This window comes from Leptonychotes weddellii, chromosome 5 (assembly GCF_054177405.1).
Source record: "Leptonychotes weddellii isolate Sample4059 chromosome 5, ASM5417740v2, whole genome shotgun sequence".
In the NCBI taxonomy this organism is placed as follows: domain Eukaryota; kingdom Metazoa; phylum Chordata; class Mammalia; order Carnivora; family Phocidae; genus Leptonychotes; species Leptonychotes weddellii.
In genome coordinates, this window is record NC_138373.1 from 54,275,320 (window position 1) to 54,294,921 (window position 19,602).

Below are 19,602 nucleotides of genomic sequence, written 5' to 3' on the forward strand. Positions count from 1 at the left end.
TTCCGCAGTTCCTAGATAGTGGTGATAATTACACTAAATTGTACACTAAAAAATGGTTAAAATGGTAATTTTTATGTTACATGTATTTTACCACAATTAAAAAACTAAAAAAAGAAATCAGGTAATAAAGCAACTACAAAGAAGAGATCAACAAATTGTTCTAAATCCAACTTTCTAGGAAGAACCCATGTTAACATTTGGTAGTCATTCTAATACCTTATCATGCACTTTAAACTTTTTGTTGTGAGGTATTTCAGAAATTATCACACTGTAAAAAGTATAGATAGTAATATTAGCAACACTTATGAGTATAGAGATGTTGATTTGCTGAATGTGAGCTATGACCTAGGTGTGAGTAGAAGTGCCGTGTGCCTGCAAAGTTAACCAGCCTGAGTGGGATTCAAACTTGCAACTGTGGTCTTATGTAAGATGATCTCATCAAACCACCCTAGCCATAAAAATGATCACTAAATAAAACTGGAAACTGTGAAAAGCCACGGGTCACATCATTACATGTATCTGTGATAAGCATCATTATTCTCTGCTTATGTTATTGGTAGTACTGTTTATCTTAATTTGTTCTAATCCTAAGTGTTATTATAAATATTTTCCTTTTATTCTATATCAAATGTTTCTGGTTATAACATTATAAAAGAATATTGATAATATTTGCTTTTCTAGATCACTGTGGTATGTTTTTAAAGAAGAGATGTAATAACATCTAGTTGAATAGCCTGCTGCAAATTAAGTAAAGTTTAGAAAGTCAAGGGGCGTTTTGTTCCAGTTTGAACTCTGTCATTACCTTTCTTGTAACCTTAGACTAAAACAGCATCATTAAAGCCCAAATAGCAGTTGACTATTTTGGGTATTTTATAATAAGGCAAAGGTACTATAAAGAGTTGGAATAGGCAAATGACTAAAATGTAATTATTTTTTATCTCCCTTTCCCCACCTCCTCAACTTTCAATATGTATTATTTATTTAGCAATTTTAATGAGGAAAGTCTGAATTTCTAACCATGCTCCATCATTTATTAGTTTTGTGATGATTTCTTAACCTTTCTCAGCCTCCATTTCCTCATCTGTAAAATATACATAATAATAGGGCCAACTTCATAGGTTTGTTATGACAGCTCAGTGAATTAATATGGAAAACAAGTCCTTAAAAAAACATGTGCATATAATAAGTGCTGGATAAATATAAGCTAACTTTTACTATTGTTGCTGTGATGATGATATACCTACTATGTATTCAACCCTAGAGTGAATATTATGAGAGCTAGTAATACAAAATACTTATCTCAAAGAATTTGTTTCTTTGGAATACTATCAGAAATCTGAATTTGCATCCCTTCATGAATGTGAGGCCCTAGCCAGTTGAAATCACAGTAAAGATCCAACAGTTGGAATCAGAGGAAAAAAAAAAAAAAAAACCAAACAAAACAAATGGAAGATCCATAGAGATAAAAGGACCTGAACTGAGCCCTGAAAGATAGGAGTTGCAAAGGCTGGGGGAAACCTATCCCCCACAGCCCCCCTCTACCCCTTACCATGTGCTAGGTAGGCATTAAACTACATGCTCCACAATCTTTCTCTGCATTCCTCATGACAGCCCTATCAGGTCACATAACTACTATTTGCCAAATCAGGGATTTAAACTCTTAACCTAAGTCCAAAGCCTTTCTTGTCATGCTTTGCTCCTGCTTTGATAATTACAGGTTGTATCATTCTTTGTCTTGGCCAGTTAGATGCTTCTAAATATACCACTAGTTTTTAGTGGATAATTTTTTTTTGTTTTTACCAATTTTTTCCTACAATTTTCTTATCTACATATATGCTGAATTGTATATTTGCTTTTTCATTTAAATTTTGCTGACTTCTGTTCTTTCATAACTAAACTCAGGTGTAATGTCTTTGCTGAGGCCTCTTCTTCTGGATGTGGTCCCAACAATTCAACAGACTGCTGCATTGGCTCTTGGGAGACTGGCTAATTATAATGATGAACTAGCAGAAGCAGTGGTGAAGGGTGACATTCTTCCACAGCTTGTTTATTCATTGGCAGAACAGAATGTAAGATTTTTAAAAAATTAGTTATGTTTTTTTTGTCTTGTTTTAGATTTTTAAAAATCTGCTTAGTTTGGGTACAGTTGTAAGCTTATAGGCTTTAGAATCTTAGGATGTTAATACAACTTTTAATTCTTTAAACTGCACATAATAATACCTTTAGGGTATTTTACTTTGGGAGTGATAGGCAGCTTTTTTTCCATTACTGTTAATATAAGAAAAAAGATTACACAATTTTAATGGGATTATATATAAAGCAGTATTTCTGTATATGAGAGTCTTAAACCTGTGGGATCAGTCTTTGAGAGCTGTATGGAGCCTTAGGCAAATAAAAAGTTGTTTTCCGCAATCCTTATATGCAGGTGAAATCTGGTTAGTGGAAACTGTAAGAGACAGCTTGGAAGCAAGTGGGAGAGAAGCATACAAAAGGAAGGAGAATACATGTAATAGAAGGTTTGATAAAGCAGTTTATACCAAGTATGTAAACATGTCAGTTCTTTTAAGGGTCATCTAAGAGTGCCCCAATTTTTTCCCCCTCCTGTCTGGTTCTACTCTCTGTTTCTGTACAGTATCACCTAACAATAGTTAAGGACCTCCCTGTAGATAGGGTCTTGGTCTGTTTATTCCATTCTGTTAGTTTATCATAACCTAAGGATATATGTTTCTTGACATATTTTTAAGATTAAATTCCTACTTGTGTAACCAAATGACAAACGATCCAATTTAAAAATGGGCAAAAGACTTGAATAGACATCTATACACATACTAAGAAGATATACACATGGCCAATGAAGATGAAAAGATGTTCAACAGCATAAGCCATTAGGAAATGCAAATCAGAACCACAGCAAGATATCACTTAACCTACTAGGATGCCATGATAAAAAAAAAAAGAAAGGAAAAGAAAAAAATAACAAGTGTTAGTGAAGATTTGGAGAAATTGGAGCCCTCATACATTGCTGATAGGAGTGTAAAATGGTGCAGCTGCTATAGAAAACAGTCTGGCAGTCAAGTTAAATATAATTACCACATGACCCAGCAATTCTACTCCTAGTTAGATTTCCAAAAAAAATTGAAAACAGGTGTTCAAACAAAACTTGTACACAAATGTTTATAGCAGCATTATTCACTATAACAAAAGAATGACTGGATAAACAATATGTTGGACATCCATATAATGGAATATTATCAGTCATAAAAAGGGATGAAGTGCTGACACATGCTACAACATGGATAAACCTTGAAAACGTTACGCTAAAAAAAGAAGCTAGATACAAAAGGCAACATGTTATATGATTCCACTTACAGGAAATGTCCAGAATATGCAAATCCATAGAGACAGAAGCAGATTAGTGGTTGCCAGGGGCTGGGGGCAGAGGGGAACAAAGAGTGACTCCTTAACATGTATGAGGTTTCTTGTTGGGCTGCTGAGAATATTCTGGAACTGGATGGTGATGTTTGTACAACACCATGAATGTGCTAAATGCCACTGAGTTGTACACTTTAAAATGGGTAAAATAGTAAATATGTGTATTTTACCAGAATAAAAAAAAATAAATCCTAATTGTTTAAAATTTTGCTTTATTTTTATAGATTGGAGAGTCATTTACTGACTGTCTTATCTCTACGAGGAATCTCAGAAATTTTATTTTTCTTGCAGGTGTTCCTTCTATAGTCAAATACTGTTAGACTTTGTTCTTCCTGGACTCTTAACTCCTTCTTTCAAGGGCAGGGTCTGTGTTCTGGTATCCCACAAAGAAGGTTCTCAATAGATCTAAATGTGAATGAGTGTCCATTAGTTGTAAAGAGACAAAAAAGTGCTAGGGCAGAAGTGAGGAGAAAGTGAGAATCTGAGGCAGGATTCCCAGGCTTCTGTGTCCTTCACCAACAGTCCTTTAACTCATTTCTCACAGGATTTAATGTCTTCTTTATGAGGTACAAAGTCCCTGGCATGGACTTTTTTTTTTTTTAAGGCAATTCTTTTGGTGAAGAATGGGAGAGAAGAGAGAGGAATTTGGAAAAGCGGAAATTAGGAGAAAAGGGAAATGAGATCAGAAGGTGTGAATCATAGGCACTGTAGTTAGCAGTGACTATCAATGGCCAGTAAATTGTGAATTTGAAAATTCTGCCATATAAAAAGTTACCTTAGCTTAAGGTGATAACAGGAAATGTATCACCATTATTTTTCCATGATTATAAGAAAATAATGGAAAGCTACTTTAAAACTCTAAATTTTATAGTAAGTTAGTAGATATTTGGTTACTGACATAAAATTAACCTTTATAACAAATATTTTAGTATCTATATATGTTAACATTTAAGAAACTAAAGAAATGCATCAAATCAAAACATCATTATTAACACAGCATATTTCTTATATCATCAACATATACCAATTTTTGAGATATAATATGTTAAAATATACTTGATGTATTTTTCCCCTCTCCTATAATTTTTGTTGTATCTTAATCTTTTGGCCAAAGTAAATGACATGCTTTCAAAACAGGTGCTGTAGTCACCTAGTCACTTTTAGTCATCAGTGTAAAGAAATAAAAATTTGGAATCTACAATAGGGGGTTAATTGGATTCTATTAATAAAAGACAGAGACCATTACTGGTGTCATTATACTAACCTTGAAACAACAGTGAATGTTATAGCCAAATACTTCCTATACATTTAATTTTTTTTAGTTATATGAAGAAAAACATGTTAGTCTTGTGTTTCAGTTTTATTATTTCTCAATCTGATAAAATTTTATATAGAAATTTTTATAAATATGAAGCATTACTTAAAATTCACCTAACAGTAAGTCATTTGTATTTATTGTTTTTAAAAAGCATTTCTAAGAGGGGATAAATAATACATCTCCTTGTTTGGTTAGTTTATTTACCAGGAAAGGTTTTAAAATGTATCATGAGTGTTTCGCCTTTATGCTTATCCAACAATTGGTAGTGCATCTTGAAACATGGTTGTTATTTCAGGATAACTTGGGACACCAAAAGATTAGTTGAGGTCATGAAAAGCCTACCATGCTTAGAGACTGAGGGCAAGTAAAGGAAATGAATTTGTCAGTGGACAGTGTTGTTGCACATGCTAACAATCTAAGAGTTCCCATGGGTGAAACAAATACTTTTCAGTGTGATGCAGATACAGAAAATCTCATTATTTTATGAATTGGTAGGAAATACAATGTTTATATTTTTTATAGAGTTTCCAAATGAATATTTCAGAATAAAACATTTGAAATGTAATTTAAGACTTACATTATTTCAGTTTGGTTACTGAACAAAAGCAATAGGGGAACATCAAAAAATGATTTTGCAGGATGTTTTTCATCTTTGGATTTGAAAGCTGTTGAGCTTTATATTAATGTCATTTTTATGTTGGTTTTGGTCTGTTTTAACTTTTGGTTTTATAAGTGCTTAATTCACTTTGAGTTTTATCTATTTTATAATTGTAGCGTTTTTACAAGAAAGCAGCTGCCTTTGTGTTACGAGCAGTTGGTAAACATTCTCCTCAACTAGCTCAGGCAATAGTTGACTGTGGAGCACTGGATACGCTGGTGATATGCTTGGAAGATTTTGACCCCGGAGTCAAGGAGGCTGCAGCTTGGGCACTTGGATATATTGCAAGACATAATGCAGGTAATGGAGCATATCTGAAAACAGGATTATTAAAATTTAGATTTATTAGGTAAATCTGGTTTTGCTTAGTGAACTATAGATGCAGTTTTAATGATGTTTCCATACATTATGGGAGATAGGTTTTGAATGATGGCCAAGTTATTTGGATCACAAATTCACAAAAACCTACACATTTCAGTCTTGGGAGAAGATACTTGCAAATGACATATCTGATAAAGGGTTAGTATCCCAAATCTATAAAGAACTTATCAAACTTACCACCCCAAAAAACAATCCAGTTAAGAAATGGGCAGAAGACATGAATAGACATTTTTCCAAAGAAGATATCCAGATGGCTAACAGACACATGAAAAGATACTCAACATCACTCATCATCAGGGAAATACAAATCAAAACCATGATGAGATATCAGATATCTCAGATATCTTAATATCAGAATGGCTAAAATTAACAACATAGGAAACAACAGATGTTGACGAGGATGTGGAGAAAGGGGAACCCTCTTACAGTGTTGGTGGGAATGCAAGCTGGTGCAGCCACTGTGGAAAACAGTATGGAGGGTCCTCAAGAAGTTAAAAATAGAGCTACCCTATAACCCAGCAATTTCACTACTAAGTATTTACCCAAAGGATACAAAAATACTGATTTGAAGGGGCACATGTACCCCAGTGTTTATAGCAGCATTATTAACAATAGCCAAATTATGGAAAGAAAGAGCCCAAATATCCATCAACTGATGAATGGATAAAGAAGATTTGGTATATTGCTGGAGGAGAGGTGGGTGGGGGGAAGGGGTAACTGGGCAATGGGCATTAAGGAGGGCACTTAATGTAATGAGCACTAGGTATTATATACAACTGATGAATCACTAAATTTTACCCCTGAAACTAATAATACACTATATGTTAACTAACTTGAATTTAAATAAAATCTATAAATAAATAAAATACAAATCTATTAATATATATTATATACATATATAATATATACATATATAATGGAATATTACTCAGCCATCAAAAAGAATGAAGAAATTTTGCCATTTGTAATGATGTGGATGGAGCTAGAGAGTATTATGCTAAGCAAAATAAGTCAGTCAGAGAAAAACAAATACCATATGATTTCGCTTATATGTAGAATTTAAGGAACAAAACATAAATATAGAGGAAGGGGGAAAAAAAAGAGGGAAGGAAGCAAACCATAAGAGACTCTTAACTATAGAGAACAGAGGGTTGCTGGAGGGGAGGTGGGCAGGGGATGGACTAAATGGATGATGGGTATTAAGGAGGGTACTCTTTGTGATTAGCACTGGGTGTTACGTGTAAATGATGAATCACTAAATTCTACTCCTGAAACCAGTATTACACTATATGTTAACTAAAATTTAAATAAAAATTTGAAAAGAAAAAAAAACCCTGCACATTTCAGTCCTTTTTCTAGTTAGTAGAAGAGAAATTTGAAGATAGAAAGAGATGGTAGTGGGGAATGAGGAAAGTGAGATACTGATGGATTCTCAAAGATGTTGGTAAATTGGTTCAGTGAAAAAATTTTAGTTTTTCACGCTTCAGGGGATATTGGGTCTTTACTTTCTCTCATGATAGGGGTATTCTAAACCAAGCAGGAGACATATCACATGAATGAATAATGTTGAAGAGATATGGACATGATAACTTTCTAGAATATATTTGTATTGAGCCCATATTGGGCAAGAGGGAGGGGAAAGAGTAGTACCTCCTCTTATAAACTGACAGCTCAATGAATTCATCAAGAAGGACATGGACCTCTTGTGTGAAGTTTGTGCTGACACACCTGATTGGTAAAGAATATAGAGGGAACAAAATTGCCCCCACCACTTTACAGAAGTTGCTAAATAATCCGAACAAATAATACAACAAGAAAATACAGTTTTAAAACAAACTATGTAAAAATGATCAACTTTGCTAGTAATCAAAGAACTGCGTATTAAAACATCAGTGAAAATGTCTTTCCCCACTTATTATTATTTAGGGGGAAAAAAGAGTAAAGCGGAAATATAGCCAAATGCTTAAGAGCACTGTGGCATTAGACAGAATCTGAGTTTGAGTCCAAGTTCTACCATTTAGTTTCTGTATAACCTTGGACATGGCTTTTAAACTTCCTGAACCTTAACTTCCTCATCTGCAAAAGATGGTACCTAAAAGTAGGTGTTTCAGAGATTTATTGTGAGCACAATGAGATAATATATGCAAAGCACTTAGACAAGTACTTGGCATATGGTAAATATTCAATAAATACAAGATATTAGTATTAATACTGAAGGTTGGAGAGGACATGATGTTTATGGCCGTTGGTGGGGGCACTACAAATTGTTTAAACTTGTGGTAAGCAGTTTGGCAAAACTAATCTAAGTCATGAAAGAATTCATGGTTACTCTAAAAAACCTGCTTTGGGAATTCATCCTAAGGGAAGAATTCCACAGAATGAAAAAGTTATATTCATGTAAATGTTATTGTAGTAATATTAGTAATATCAAAAACCCTCAAATATTTGGCAGGAATGTAGTGGTTAAATTATGGTAGTTTTTACTTAATGGAATTTCACTTGGCAAATTAAAAAGGTAATTATGACTCTTACATGGTAATATGGAAACATGATTGTAATGTAAAAAGAGATAAAATTATATATTGCAATTATAATAATATAAAATAAGTTTTTATGTGGACATAAATTACAAAGAAATACATGTTTGTGTTACTAGGGTGATAGAATTAAGGATATATTTTCTTTGCTTTCCAGATTTTTCAATGTGTGTGTATGTATAAAACAATAGCTACCACTTACTGAGTACTTACTGTGTGTCTGGCTTGGTGCAGTATGCTTCAGATACATTATCTCATTTTGATTACAGCTACCCATAGGGTAGGTATTACTTTCCCTGTTAAAAAGAGGAAGAAAATGTAACTTAGAGAGGATACCCAAAGTTATGTTAATGGTGGAACCAGAATTTGAGTCTAAATCTGACTCCAAAGCCCATGTTCACCACTGACCATAACAGCGTCACTAAATATTTCTTAAAAGAGCACTGAAGAAGAAATTCAAAATGGAAATAGGAAGAGGCTCTCCCATGGTTATGTTTAATTTGGTTCTTAAAATGGCGACACTATTAGAGACAAAAAGGAAAGAAAATGATAGAAAAATAAATGGAGAAAGAAAACTATTGTCCTGCTTAGAATGATTCTGAGTTAGTATATTAAAATGATTTCCTTAATATCTGGATTTTGGTTTTCCAAATAGGGTCACCTTAGGACTATTGTTTAATATATGTTGAGAGAAGAAACTAAGGCAGTTTTTTTATTTTTAAGATTTATTTATTTGTTTGAAAGAGAGAGTGGGTGGGGGGAAGGGACAGAGGGAGAGAGAGAATCTCGAGCAGACTCCCCGATGAGCACGGAGCTGACAGGCGGCTTGCTCCCACGACCCCGAGATTGTGACTTGAGCCCAAATCAAGAGTTGGATGCTCAACCAACTGATCCACCCAGGCGCCCCTAAGGCAGTGTTTTAAATCAGAAGCTGGTTATCATGGGAAGCTCGTTATCATATTTAGTTTTGGGTTTTTGTGGTTGTTGTTATTGTTGCTTTTGGTCAGAGAACTTTATGGCAAACAGATTGTAACATGAGTATTTCAAAAGGTGCAGCAAAGGAGCTTTGAGGGACTGCCGTACAGATATACTCTCAGGCAGGTGCCTATAGATAACCTTTCTATATCTTCCTTTTGTTGAGTCTGAGGCTAACTGATTATAGTTCATAAATAGGATCGGTCTTAGGGATTCCATTCCAATTTCTTGCTATAATCTGGCTCCCAAATGGAATTCCCACTGTAATTTCAATATTTCACAGTAGTTAGGGGTCTGGGACCCAGAAGCTCCCTGAAGAGATTACTGCATAGATTTCTCAGAAGGAAAGGGAATTGTTACCCAGTAGGCAATAAAGGAAGTCATCATTCACATCCTGAATCAGTGAAAATAGAGGGTTTACCTCTAAATAACCTGATTTCTTTTTCAATGATTTCCTAAAAATAGAATATGTTAGATTAATGGGAGGACATTCATTCAGTGTTTTCTTCTTAGTATTAGAAGAATGTTTTATTAGACAGTTCAAGAAATAGAAGCCTTAAATGGAGATGCAAAAGAAATAAAGTGTACCTTTACGGACTAAGGAAGGAAAACATTTTGTGTCTAGGAAACAAAAATTAAGTTAAGTGTGCAATTGGTAGAAGAGAAAAACCAATAGGCACCATCTGACTTGTTCTTATTTGAAAAATACAATTTCTGAAAGTTACTTCTATGTGTAGGTTTTAAAGTATTTTAGATAATCAAAGGGAACTGGGGACTAACAGCCCAAAATGATGTGGGCTTTCTTTTCTTTTTAACTCTGTATAAATCGTGTCCTTAAATTTCTGTGGTTGAATCACCAGTTATTGAATATTCTTGATGTATGTACCTCTTAATTTGAAGATAAATAAGCTATTTCTTTATATTTTCTCTGGCGTTCAAAATAAAAGTTGAGGTAAAGTCTTCTCAGGCTGGTTCTTCCTCCTTCTTGCTGGAGTCTCCCACTCTGCAGCATTATTCTAGTGACATTATTCTATTAACATATTTACTTCATCAGTGTCACCCTCTCATTGTTTCCGAGGATTAGTCTTGCTTTTGGAGATACAAGGGATGAGGCGAGGGACCTGTGTGGACCGGAAGTGTGACGGGTGAGAAAGGAACCTGAAGGAGACTGAAGGAACTCTGCAGGTGCGGGGCTTCCACCCGGAGCGGCCCAGAGGAGCGCCTCGCCCTCTCCAGGCCCTGCTTCCCTGCTCCCCACTGGCAGCCTCTCTCTGGCTTCCTTACTGTGTGGAGCACAGTAGCTTCACCGAGGAGAGCTTCCAATGACCTTGTAGCAAGGGTGTGGCCCCAGTGAGGGCGGCACTTGGGACTAAGGTGAGAGCAATAGCCTGGCTGGAGGGGTGAGGAAGGAGGAGCCATACAAGGGTTTTGTAGGAATGATTTTCCACATTCGGGCTCAAAAATAAGTTTTAAGTGTTTCTTTTGGGAGCTTTAGCTAAATATGCCGTCTCATAAACTTTTGCTGTCTCAGAATAAACTTTGTTCTCAAATCTGGCAAAGAGGAATACAGTACATTTGGTTAGGTGTTCTAAAACATTTTAATCATTAATATAATTGTCATATTATATAGATGAGGAAACTGACATAGAGAGGAGAAGGATTTATTCTGACCAGATAGCAATTTATGGTGGAACTGCTTGGCAATTACTCAAAATCTTTCAGAGATTTTCTTTTTTATAGTGTGAGAAAGTAAAGTGTATGAGAGCTCATCATTCTTCATTTTAAGCTCCTTGTTGTATCTGAAAGTCTTGCCAGATACCTCTGTTTTTAATCCCTGATGGCTGGTTTCCACATGTGTGACTATCCTTTCTCCTATAGACTTGATTGATGTCTACAGGACTAAATCAAATGAGAGATTTCCATCCCAGCTCAGTGGCAGTTAGGAGAAGAGATGGCCAAGATGAGCAGTGCTGACAGGAATTGGCCAGTTTGGACACTACAGAAACACTTAGTAGATTATATTCTATTTGCTGAACAGGTAATATAAACGAGGAATCCAGACCAAGCTGGCCAGCCTGATTCTTTTCTATCTTGTATAGAATGATGATGTGATAAAAAGAAAAGAGAATTTTAAAATTCAGAATTTTTGCAAATATTCTTCTCATGTCACCCATCTATAAATACCAATAGGCCAAATCATGTAGAACAGGCTTAGGGAGCAGTAATTAACTTTTGAAAAATCCACATATTCATGACAATTTGTGTTATCTCAGGATAACAAGGGACTTTGTGTGGTGGGGATGAAGGGGTGAAGGGGACTACAGCCTGGTAATTAAAAATTAGTTTAAAAGCCCTACAGATAACTGTCTTTACTGATGCTTGTAGATAATAATGTTGATTTCTGTACTACCTTTTTGTTTTTACAACTTCTTTTATCTTGGAGGGGTTGAGGAACACATAAGCATAGAGGCAAATGATGCATATGGGATTATATGTATTATATGTTACATCTATTTTGATCCTAACACTGATTTCCACAAATAAGTTTTCTACTTATTTAAGTGTTGGTGAAAAAAAGATGAAGTGAAAATAAATGTCTCGTCTATGTTCTTTTGGCATGGAGACCAAATGTGTTAAACAAAGTAACTCTTTAATTATAACTACTCAGTAGTTAACCTCGTTTGTTAGTCATTTTTAGGGCAGTTTGTGTGCTAGTAGAAAAAAAGATATGTTGTGAATTCTTCTGATTTTATTTATTGTGATTTTTAAAGTTATAAACTCTTGGTTGATAAAATCTGAGGTATTTTTGTGCATTTTTTTTTATGATTCGGAATATAGAACAATACCATATCATTCTGTAATCTCAGATTCCTAAGTCACTGAGATCTTTAACTTTATATATGAGGCCAGCTGACAATTTCTTTATCGCCATCGTCATCATTGTAATCATCAAAAAGTATCTGAGGCACTATGTGCCTTATGTGTATGTTACCATGTCTTCAAAGTAAAATAAGTTGGCTAGTATCTTCTCTCTAGGACTTTACAATCTAAGATAGAAAAATTGATAGAGATGAGCATAAAAGTCATCTAGACAGCTGGGCACATTAGACAGAAATGTACTATACTGTCTTAAGAGTACATATATAATACACTGGGTGATTCTAAATTGGATCAAGTGAAAAATGAATTAAGAGTTATGCTTTTTGTACCATTGCAGAAAGGGCAATCTTTTTATTATTCTTAAGAACCTGTTACCTCCAGATATCTGCTGGACAGACTTTGGGCATAGAAATAAAAAGAAGTGACATTGATCGTGCAGTTATAGGAGAAAGGAAAGCCCTCTACCCACCGAAATACTTCCTCTACCTGATGCCACCTAATATTCTTTTAGTCTGAGGCTTTGTTTTCTGTTGGGTGCAAATATCGGCACAAGAAATGTCACGAAATTGTGTACTGAGTAGATAAAGAGAAGGGTATTTGTATCCTACTAGTCTAGAAATAAATCAAGTTTGAACAGTGCATCATAACATATTTTTGGGGTTTGAACAAAAGTGTTTTTCAGACTTGGTTTATTTTCCAATCACTAGTGTATAAAACCTTCCAACACCTTTTAGATATTGAGGGAAGAAAACTCTTTTTATTTACGTTTGAATTTCTAGAAGTACATTAGTCATAGTGTATTTGACTGAAATTTGAAAGTACTTCATTCACAAACATCTACAAGAGAATTTACTTCTTAAAAGCTTAGGACTTTGTTAGCATAAGAATTGTGCTTTGAGGGTGCCTGGGTGGCCAGTTGGTTGAGCCTCCAACTCTTGGTTTCTTGGTTTCCGCTCAGGTTGTGAGGGGTGGTGAGATGGAGCCCCACCTCAGGCTCTGCGCTCAGCAGGGAGTCAGCTTGAGACTCTCTCTCTGCCTCTCCCCTCCACCTAAAAAAAAAAAAAAAAAGGATTGTATTTTGAAATAAGTCATGTTCATCCTTATCTTACCATAAATATTAAAATCCATTGTCTACAGGGAAAATAATTATTGTATAATTACCATGTTATCTGGCTGATTTTGCAGTTAACTTTTTGGCCTACTTTGCTCTCATCTGTGGCTGTAGATGAATGAACCAGCTTGCTATAAAAATGTAGTGTTAAGTTAATTGCATCAAAGCATTTTGCTCAAGATAGGACCTCTGGCCTTAAAAAGGTATTGACTGCAGTTATGTAACTATTTGTGTGATAATTCTATTACTAGCCATTTCTCTGTATCTCCTTTGATTTTAAACTACAGCTTTACCAATATGGTCATGCACTAGTCACATGTTACTGTCACATACTTGAATGGTGGCTAGAGCATCTGAGGAACTAAATTGTTATCTACGCCTAATATAAATTTTAAAAATTGATAAACCAGTTCAGTTACTGGAGATTTTTTAGGTATGATCGAAACAACATGGGTATGTGAATCTGCTTTTTCAGCTGTAAACTTTTTGAAATCTAAATACAGATTATTTCCAATGAAAATTTAGCAGCCAAACTGAGATGTACCGTAAGTGCAAAATACGCACCAGATTTCCAACACTTAATACGATAAACAGAATGTGAAATATCTCATTAAAATTTTTTGAATATTGATTACATGTTGAAATTATAATTTGAGTATATTGTGTTAAATAATGTATTTTATTAAAATTAATTTCACCTATTTCTTTTTGCTTTTTAAATGTAACTACTAGAAAATTTTAAATTATATGTATGGCTCACATTCTTATTGGACAGTACTGACTTAGAGTTAGCATGCCTATGTTTTGTGTTTATTTGTTAAAAGGCAATATAGTGGTAATGCTATGGTCTTAAGTCATACATAATATTCATGTTTATTAATCAGTGTAACTAAACTACAGTATACAGTAAGTTAAGGAATTTGGAACTGAAAATACCATTTGGGTAGAAGTAAATGATGATTCAACTTTGAGCAATCTCTTACTCAATGTAAGGACTAAAATGTACTTTATATGTGAAATGCCTAGACTGCCAAACTCACACATGGTGACACATGATGGTGGAGACATATAAAATAAACAATTCTTCAGTCCGTATTAGGTTGATGTATATTAGGTTGACCTACATGAAATTACCTATATTCAATTGGTTTTGATTTAACAAAAATAGCAGTTTAATGTGATTTAATCTAAAAATATCAAGAACCTCAACGGGGCGCCTGGGTGGCTCAGTTGGTTGAGCGACTGCCTTCGGCTCAGGTCATGATCCTGGAGTCCCGGGATCGAGTCCCGCATCGGGCTCCCTGCTCGGCAGGGAGTCTGCTTCTCCCTCTGACCCTTCCCCCTCTCATGCTCTATCTCATTCTCTCTCAAATAAATACATAAAATCTTTAAAAAAAATAAATAAATAAAAATATCAAGAACCTCAAAAAGTGTCAACACTGTCCCCCTTAGTAATTGTAGCTCTGAACTGCTAATCATAAGTAAATACACACATGCACGTGTGTTTGTGTAACCTGTGGAGTTCTAGATGTATGTATGTATGACCAGTGGAAACCAGCCTCCATGATACCCCACAGAACTCCGGTGTCCTGGTATTCACACCCTTGTATAGGCCCCTCCCCCGTCATACCGGGACTGGTCTGTGTGGCCACTAGAATATGGCAGTGGGGATGGCAGGTTACTTCTGAGCAGAGGCGACCAGTTACAAAAGACTGAGGCTTCTGTCCTGGCGTTGTTCTCCCTTTACTTGTCTCTCATTACTTGTTCTGGGGAAAGTGGGCTGCTTTGACACAAGGACAGTCAGACAACCTAGGGAAAGGCCCACATGGTGAGGAGCTGAGGTCTTCAACAACCAGCAAGAAACTGAAGCTTCCCAACAACTACACTCAGCTGAGTGAGCTTGGAAACGGATCCTCCCCAAGTTGTGCCCTCGAATGAATACAACCATTTGTGTGATATAGCAACTTCATGAATAACTCAGAGCCACAACCACCCAGCTAGGCTGCTTCAGGATTCCTGACCCACAGAAAATGTGAGATAATAGATGATGATGTTTGAAGCTCCTGAGTTTGGGTCATTTCTTACCCAGCAATAGATAACTAATACATAATCTTAATGCACAAAGAGGTTCACTACACTGTACTTTATAATGGCCCAAACCCAAACCACAATCAAACAAAACAATTAAATGTTCTAAAGCGGGGGGACAGTTAAGTAAATTATGGCATATACTTACTCAGTGGGATATTATGCAATTATTAAAATGTTGAGCTGAATCCATCCTCAGGAATAAATGTGGGCAGTGGAAGCCCATGGGCAGCTCCTAGGAACCACTCAGAGGGAGTCACACCAAGAACCTTGGACCAGGGGCCATTTTTATAAAAGCAAGCACCTGGCAAAAAAATCCAGTGTTTCATTTGTTTCCCTTTTCTGTTTCCTCTCTTTGTGTACTCTTGTAGAGAGTCCAGCAGAGCCCCAGCTGCCCTTGACTGTCCAGCCTCCTCCAGCCGCCCTTGCCTGAGCAACTTGAAGGCAGGGACTTAAAACTGGGCTGGAGCAAAGAAAGTGTGCCAGGGATGTCGCAATCATAAAATGCACCCTTTCCACTTCAGTTCACTTTGTTTGAAGCAGCATGCAAAATTGCAGGCAGAGGAAAGCTACAGCCATGGCTGCAATATTATCTACTCATCTAGCAATTGGAAAACAAAATGAAAACATTTCTAGATACAAAAACTGTATTTTGTAAAAGATCTGATTCCCGGTAATTTATCATCGGTTTCTTCATGGATAGAGCACCACAATTAGCTTTTGCCTCCTTCTCTTCAGCTTAGTCTTAGCTGTGAAGTCATTATAAGTCAAAAACAAAAAAATTGCCAAATTTGGGGGTTTTAAAAATTGCTCTACATCTTATGTTACCTATTAACTTCCAGGCCATGCCCAAGTCTTTCTCATTTCCCACATTCTCTTTCTCTTGTCTCCACTTCTTTTCCTTAGCATATTTTGAAGCTGCTTTTTATATTTGAGCCCTGTGAGTGCACCGTCCATCCCAGCTGATTGTAATTTCTTACTACGGCACCATTAACTCCAGATCAATGGCTTACTTGACTCACTTGACTTTTTAAAGGAGCCAGAATTATTTAACCTTCAAAGCATATGTGTGTATGTTAACCCTTAATCTCTCAAACACTCAACCCATGTGTACGAGTTAGACCAATGGCTCTGAGGACTGGAGAGACGTGGTGTGGAAATAATGAGAGTAGGAAAAATGACATCTGAGGGGTGGGGGAAATAAATAAAAATCATATATTAGATTTTTTCACAATAATATGCAAATTCTCTCTCCACCTTTTTCTCACCCTGCAACTGGAGAGGTCTGTGTCTCAGCTCAGAATTATAGAAGATTTGTTACCTACAGAGGGATGTTGCCTCTCGCAGATGTGTTGGTGAAGAATAAAGCCAGCCTCTGTGATGGCCTCCCAACCCCCAATGATGCCCACCTCTTCCTAGTCACATCCTCGTGTAGCCTCCTCTCACATTTAACCAGTGAAATATAGCAGAAGTGATGTTATGTGACTTCTGAGGTTAGATTATGAAAGACTGCAGGCATTGTCTTGGGTTCTCTCTTTTGGATCACTCACTCTGGGAGAGGTCTCATCATAAGGAGCCTATGGAAAGGCCCCAGAAATGGGGAGGACCTGATGAAGGCTTCTTCCAACATTCCTGTGAGTGTGCTTAGAAGCAGATCCACTAGACCCAGTGGAGCCCCGGATAATGCAGCCCTAGCGGACATCCTGACGGCAGCCTAGTAAAGGGCCCCAGCCTGAACCACCCAGCTAAGCCGCTCCCACATTCCTGACCTACAGAAACCACGACATAGTAAGTATTTCCTGTTTGAAGCAGCTAAGTTGGTGTGATTTGTTACATAGCAGTTGATAACTAAGCAGTAGATTCACTGGGTTAGACCAAAAATAGGACAAATTTCTTCCACTTTGGAAGTGACATTCCTATACTCACACTGGAGTATGGTCAGTATATAACCAGCTTTGGCAATTGCAACACCATATTTGGCTTTTACTATAATTTTACCAAATCATGAAAAGTTTGGTTGAATGGGGTGACTTTTATAACATAAGATTAACATCATAAGTGTGTAGCCAAATTTTAAATGTACCTTTTACCTGCTTTATTTCTGAAATGATAGTGATATCTTTTATAGCCAGATGCAAAAACCATCCTATCTTTAAATGGATAAACAGAGAAATGGTGATTCGTGACTTTCTTTTAGTTTTTAATATAACTTGTAGGGCTTAGGGACAGTGATTAAAAATGGTGTTTGACGGGCGCCTGGGTGGCTCAGTTGGTTAAGCGACTGCCTTCGGCTCAGGTCATGATCCTGGAGTCCCCGGGATCGAGTCCCGCATCGGGCTCCCTGCTCAGCAGGGGGTCTGCTTCTCCCTCTGCCCTCTTCCCTCTCATGCTCTCTGTCTCTCATTCTCTCTCTCTCAAATAAATAAATAAAATCTTTAAAAAAAAAAAAAAAATGGTGTTTGAAAAAATAATCTAAAAAGCAATAAAGTTAAAAGAAATTATAGTTCCTGAGGTGTTCGATTTGCCTAATTATTTCTGAATTAGTGTGCGAAATTCATAATAGTTTTTTCTTCCTTTTTTTCTTATTGGAGAATCTCTTCGTTTTGAGTCCTTTTTATGAATTCTCCTGCTAGATCACTTAATTTTGCATAGTCTTCTCTCCTACATCTCCGCTATGAGCAGAAAAATTAGTTAAGTATCATAATATATATTTAGGTTAATTTTTTTTTGCAGGCCAACTTTTAGGTTTTCATCAGTTTCTTGAAATTTGACGCTGAAATTTTTATTTTTATTTTATTTATAGTGATTCTTTTATGACTCCAAAACATGACTTAAAGAATCAAAGGTAGAAAGCACATTACCTTTCCACATCCAGAGCCTCCCACAGGTCATTTTAGAAGGTATAAAGTTTAAGCCCAGGGTTGTGAAATGATGGTTGCAGGCTGTAGCTGGCCCACAGATGAATGTGTTTTATTTGGCCTGCACTATTTTGTCTCACAGAGTGTTCTTAAAAAAAAAAAAACAAAGTTGCCCACACTTAAAAAACCAGGTGATTTCACATTAAAAACCAGATTTCTGGCTTCTCTTGAAACATCGTAGGATCTGACGACAGTAGGCCTATGTTCCTATGTGGCAACACCCGGCTCAAGCTAAGTAATTCTGCTTGTAGCTGGTGTGTGTACTTTTCCAGGTTTCGACTGCTCCCCCTCTCAGTATTTTTCTTATACCCTCTGACTTCACTTATTTGAGTTCCTTGCCTGGGCCCTGTGGACATTTGAGTTCACCCCTCCAGATCTAAACAAACAACCAGCCACAGCAATTAAGAGGAGGGGTCGAAGCCACTGTGAGCACCATTAAAGCAAAATCCCTGTTTTTCCTGTTATAGCCATGGCTGTTATACACTGCTGGGCATTCCTATCCTCTTCTAGTCAACATGAAGTCATTTCTAATATTCCATTCATCCAGCTCTATCTAGATAGTACTAATTTTATGAGTGTTGTTGTTCTTAAAAGTCTTCCCTTTATGCTGTGTCTTTTTGTTTTAAAATTAAAGTGTCCTGAGCATTTTTTATTTTTCTGTATTAAAGACTTTGATCCATTGAAGTTGTAATCCTTCACACCTCTTAGTGAGAGAGTACTACAAGTTCAGCCTTTATTTTGTTAGGAAAACAAAAACAAAAACACAAACCCAGGTCCCAAGAACAGCACAGAAGAAAATTCTTAAGAAAAAGCAACTGTGTGAGAAGCAAGGAGTTCTCACCCAAAAATTTCACATTAAGGGTATTCAAAGAATTGTATGCACATAAGCCTTTACAAATGCTAGTAGAAAGGATCATGGAAAAATTGAGAGCGGCAGAGAGAAGTGTGACGGATGACCACCCATGTCACAGTCCCCTAGAAGAGGCTGCCTTCCTTCCTTCACTCAACAGTGAGCTGTTCATGAGGCCCAATAGAACCAGTTGTTCCTTTACTGAAAACAGCTGACCATCAAGTCTGAGGACTGTATATTCAGTTGTCTACATGTCTGCAACAAATGGCCTTCATTACTATTTATGAAAAAGGAAGTGCTATTGGATAGTTTTATTCCCTCTGACAATTTAAAGTCTAAAAAATTGTTACAAATGAATAATGCTTCACATTTTAAGAATGTAATTTTAACTTAAATGTAATAAGGGCGTAAATTAAGGCACGAGGGCAAGTGTGAAAAAGTAAATGGATAATAT

General features: G+C 36.3%; 1 protein-coding gene across 2 annotated transcripts in view; it reads left to right on the plus strand.

Annotated features, from left to right (window-relative positions):
- The window catches only part of SPAG6 (sperm associated antigen 6), a 60,100-nt gene that overhangs the window by 12,378 nt on the left and 28,120 nt on the right, over positions 1 to 19,602 (plus strand). For both annotated transcript variants that reach the window (XM_081820739.1, XM_081820740.1), the window contains exons 3-4: positions 1,903 to 2,069; positions 5,525 to 5,708. In XM_081820739.1, the coding sequence (XP_081676865.1) occupies positions 1,903 to 2,069; positions 5,525 to 5,708 (351 nt within the window). The remainder of the gene's footprint in view (positions 1 to 1,902; positions 2,070 to 5,524; positions 5,709 to 19,602) is intronic.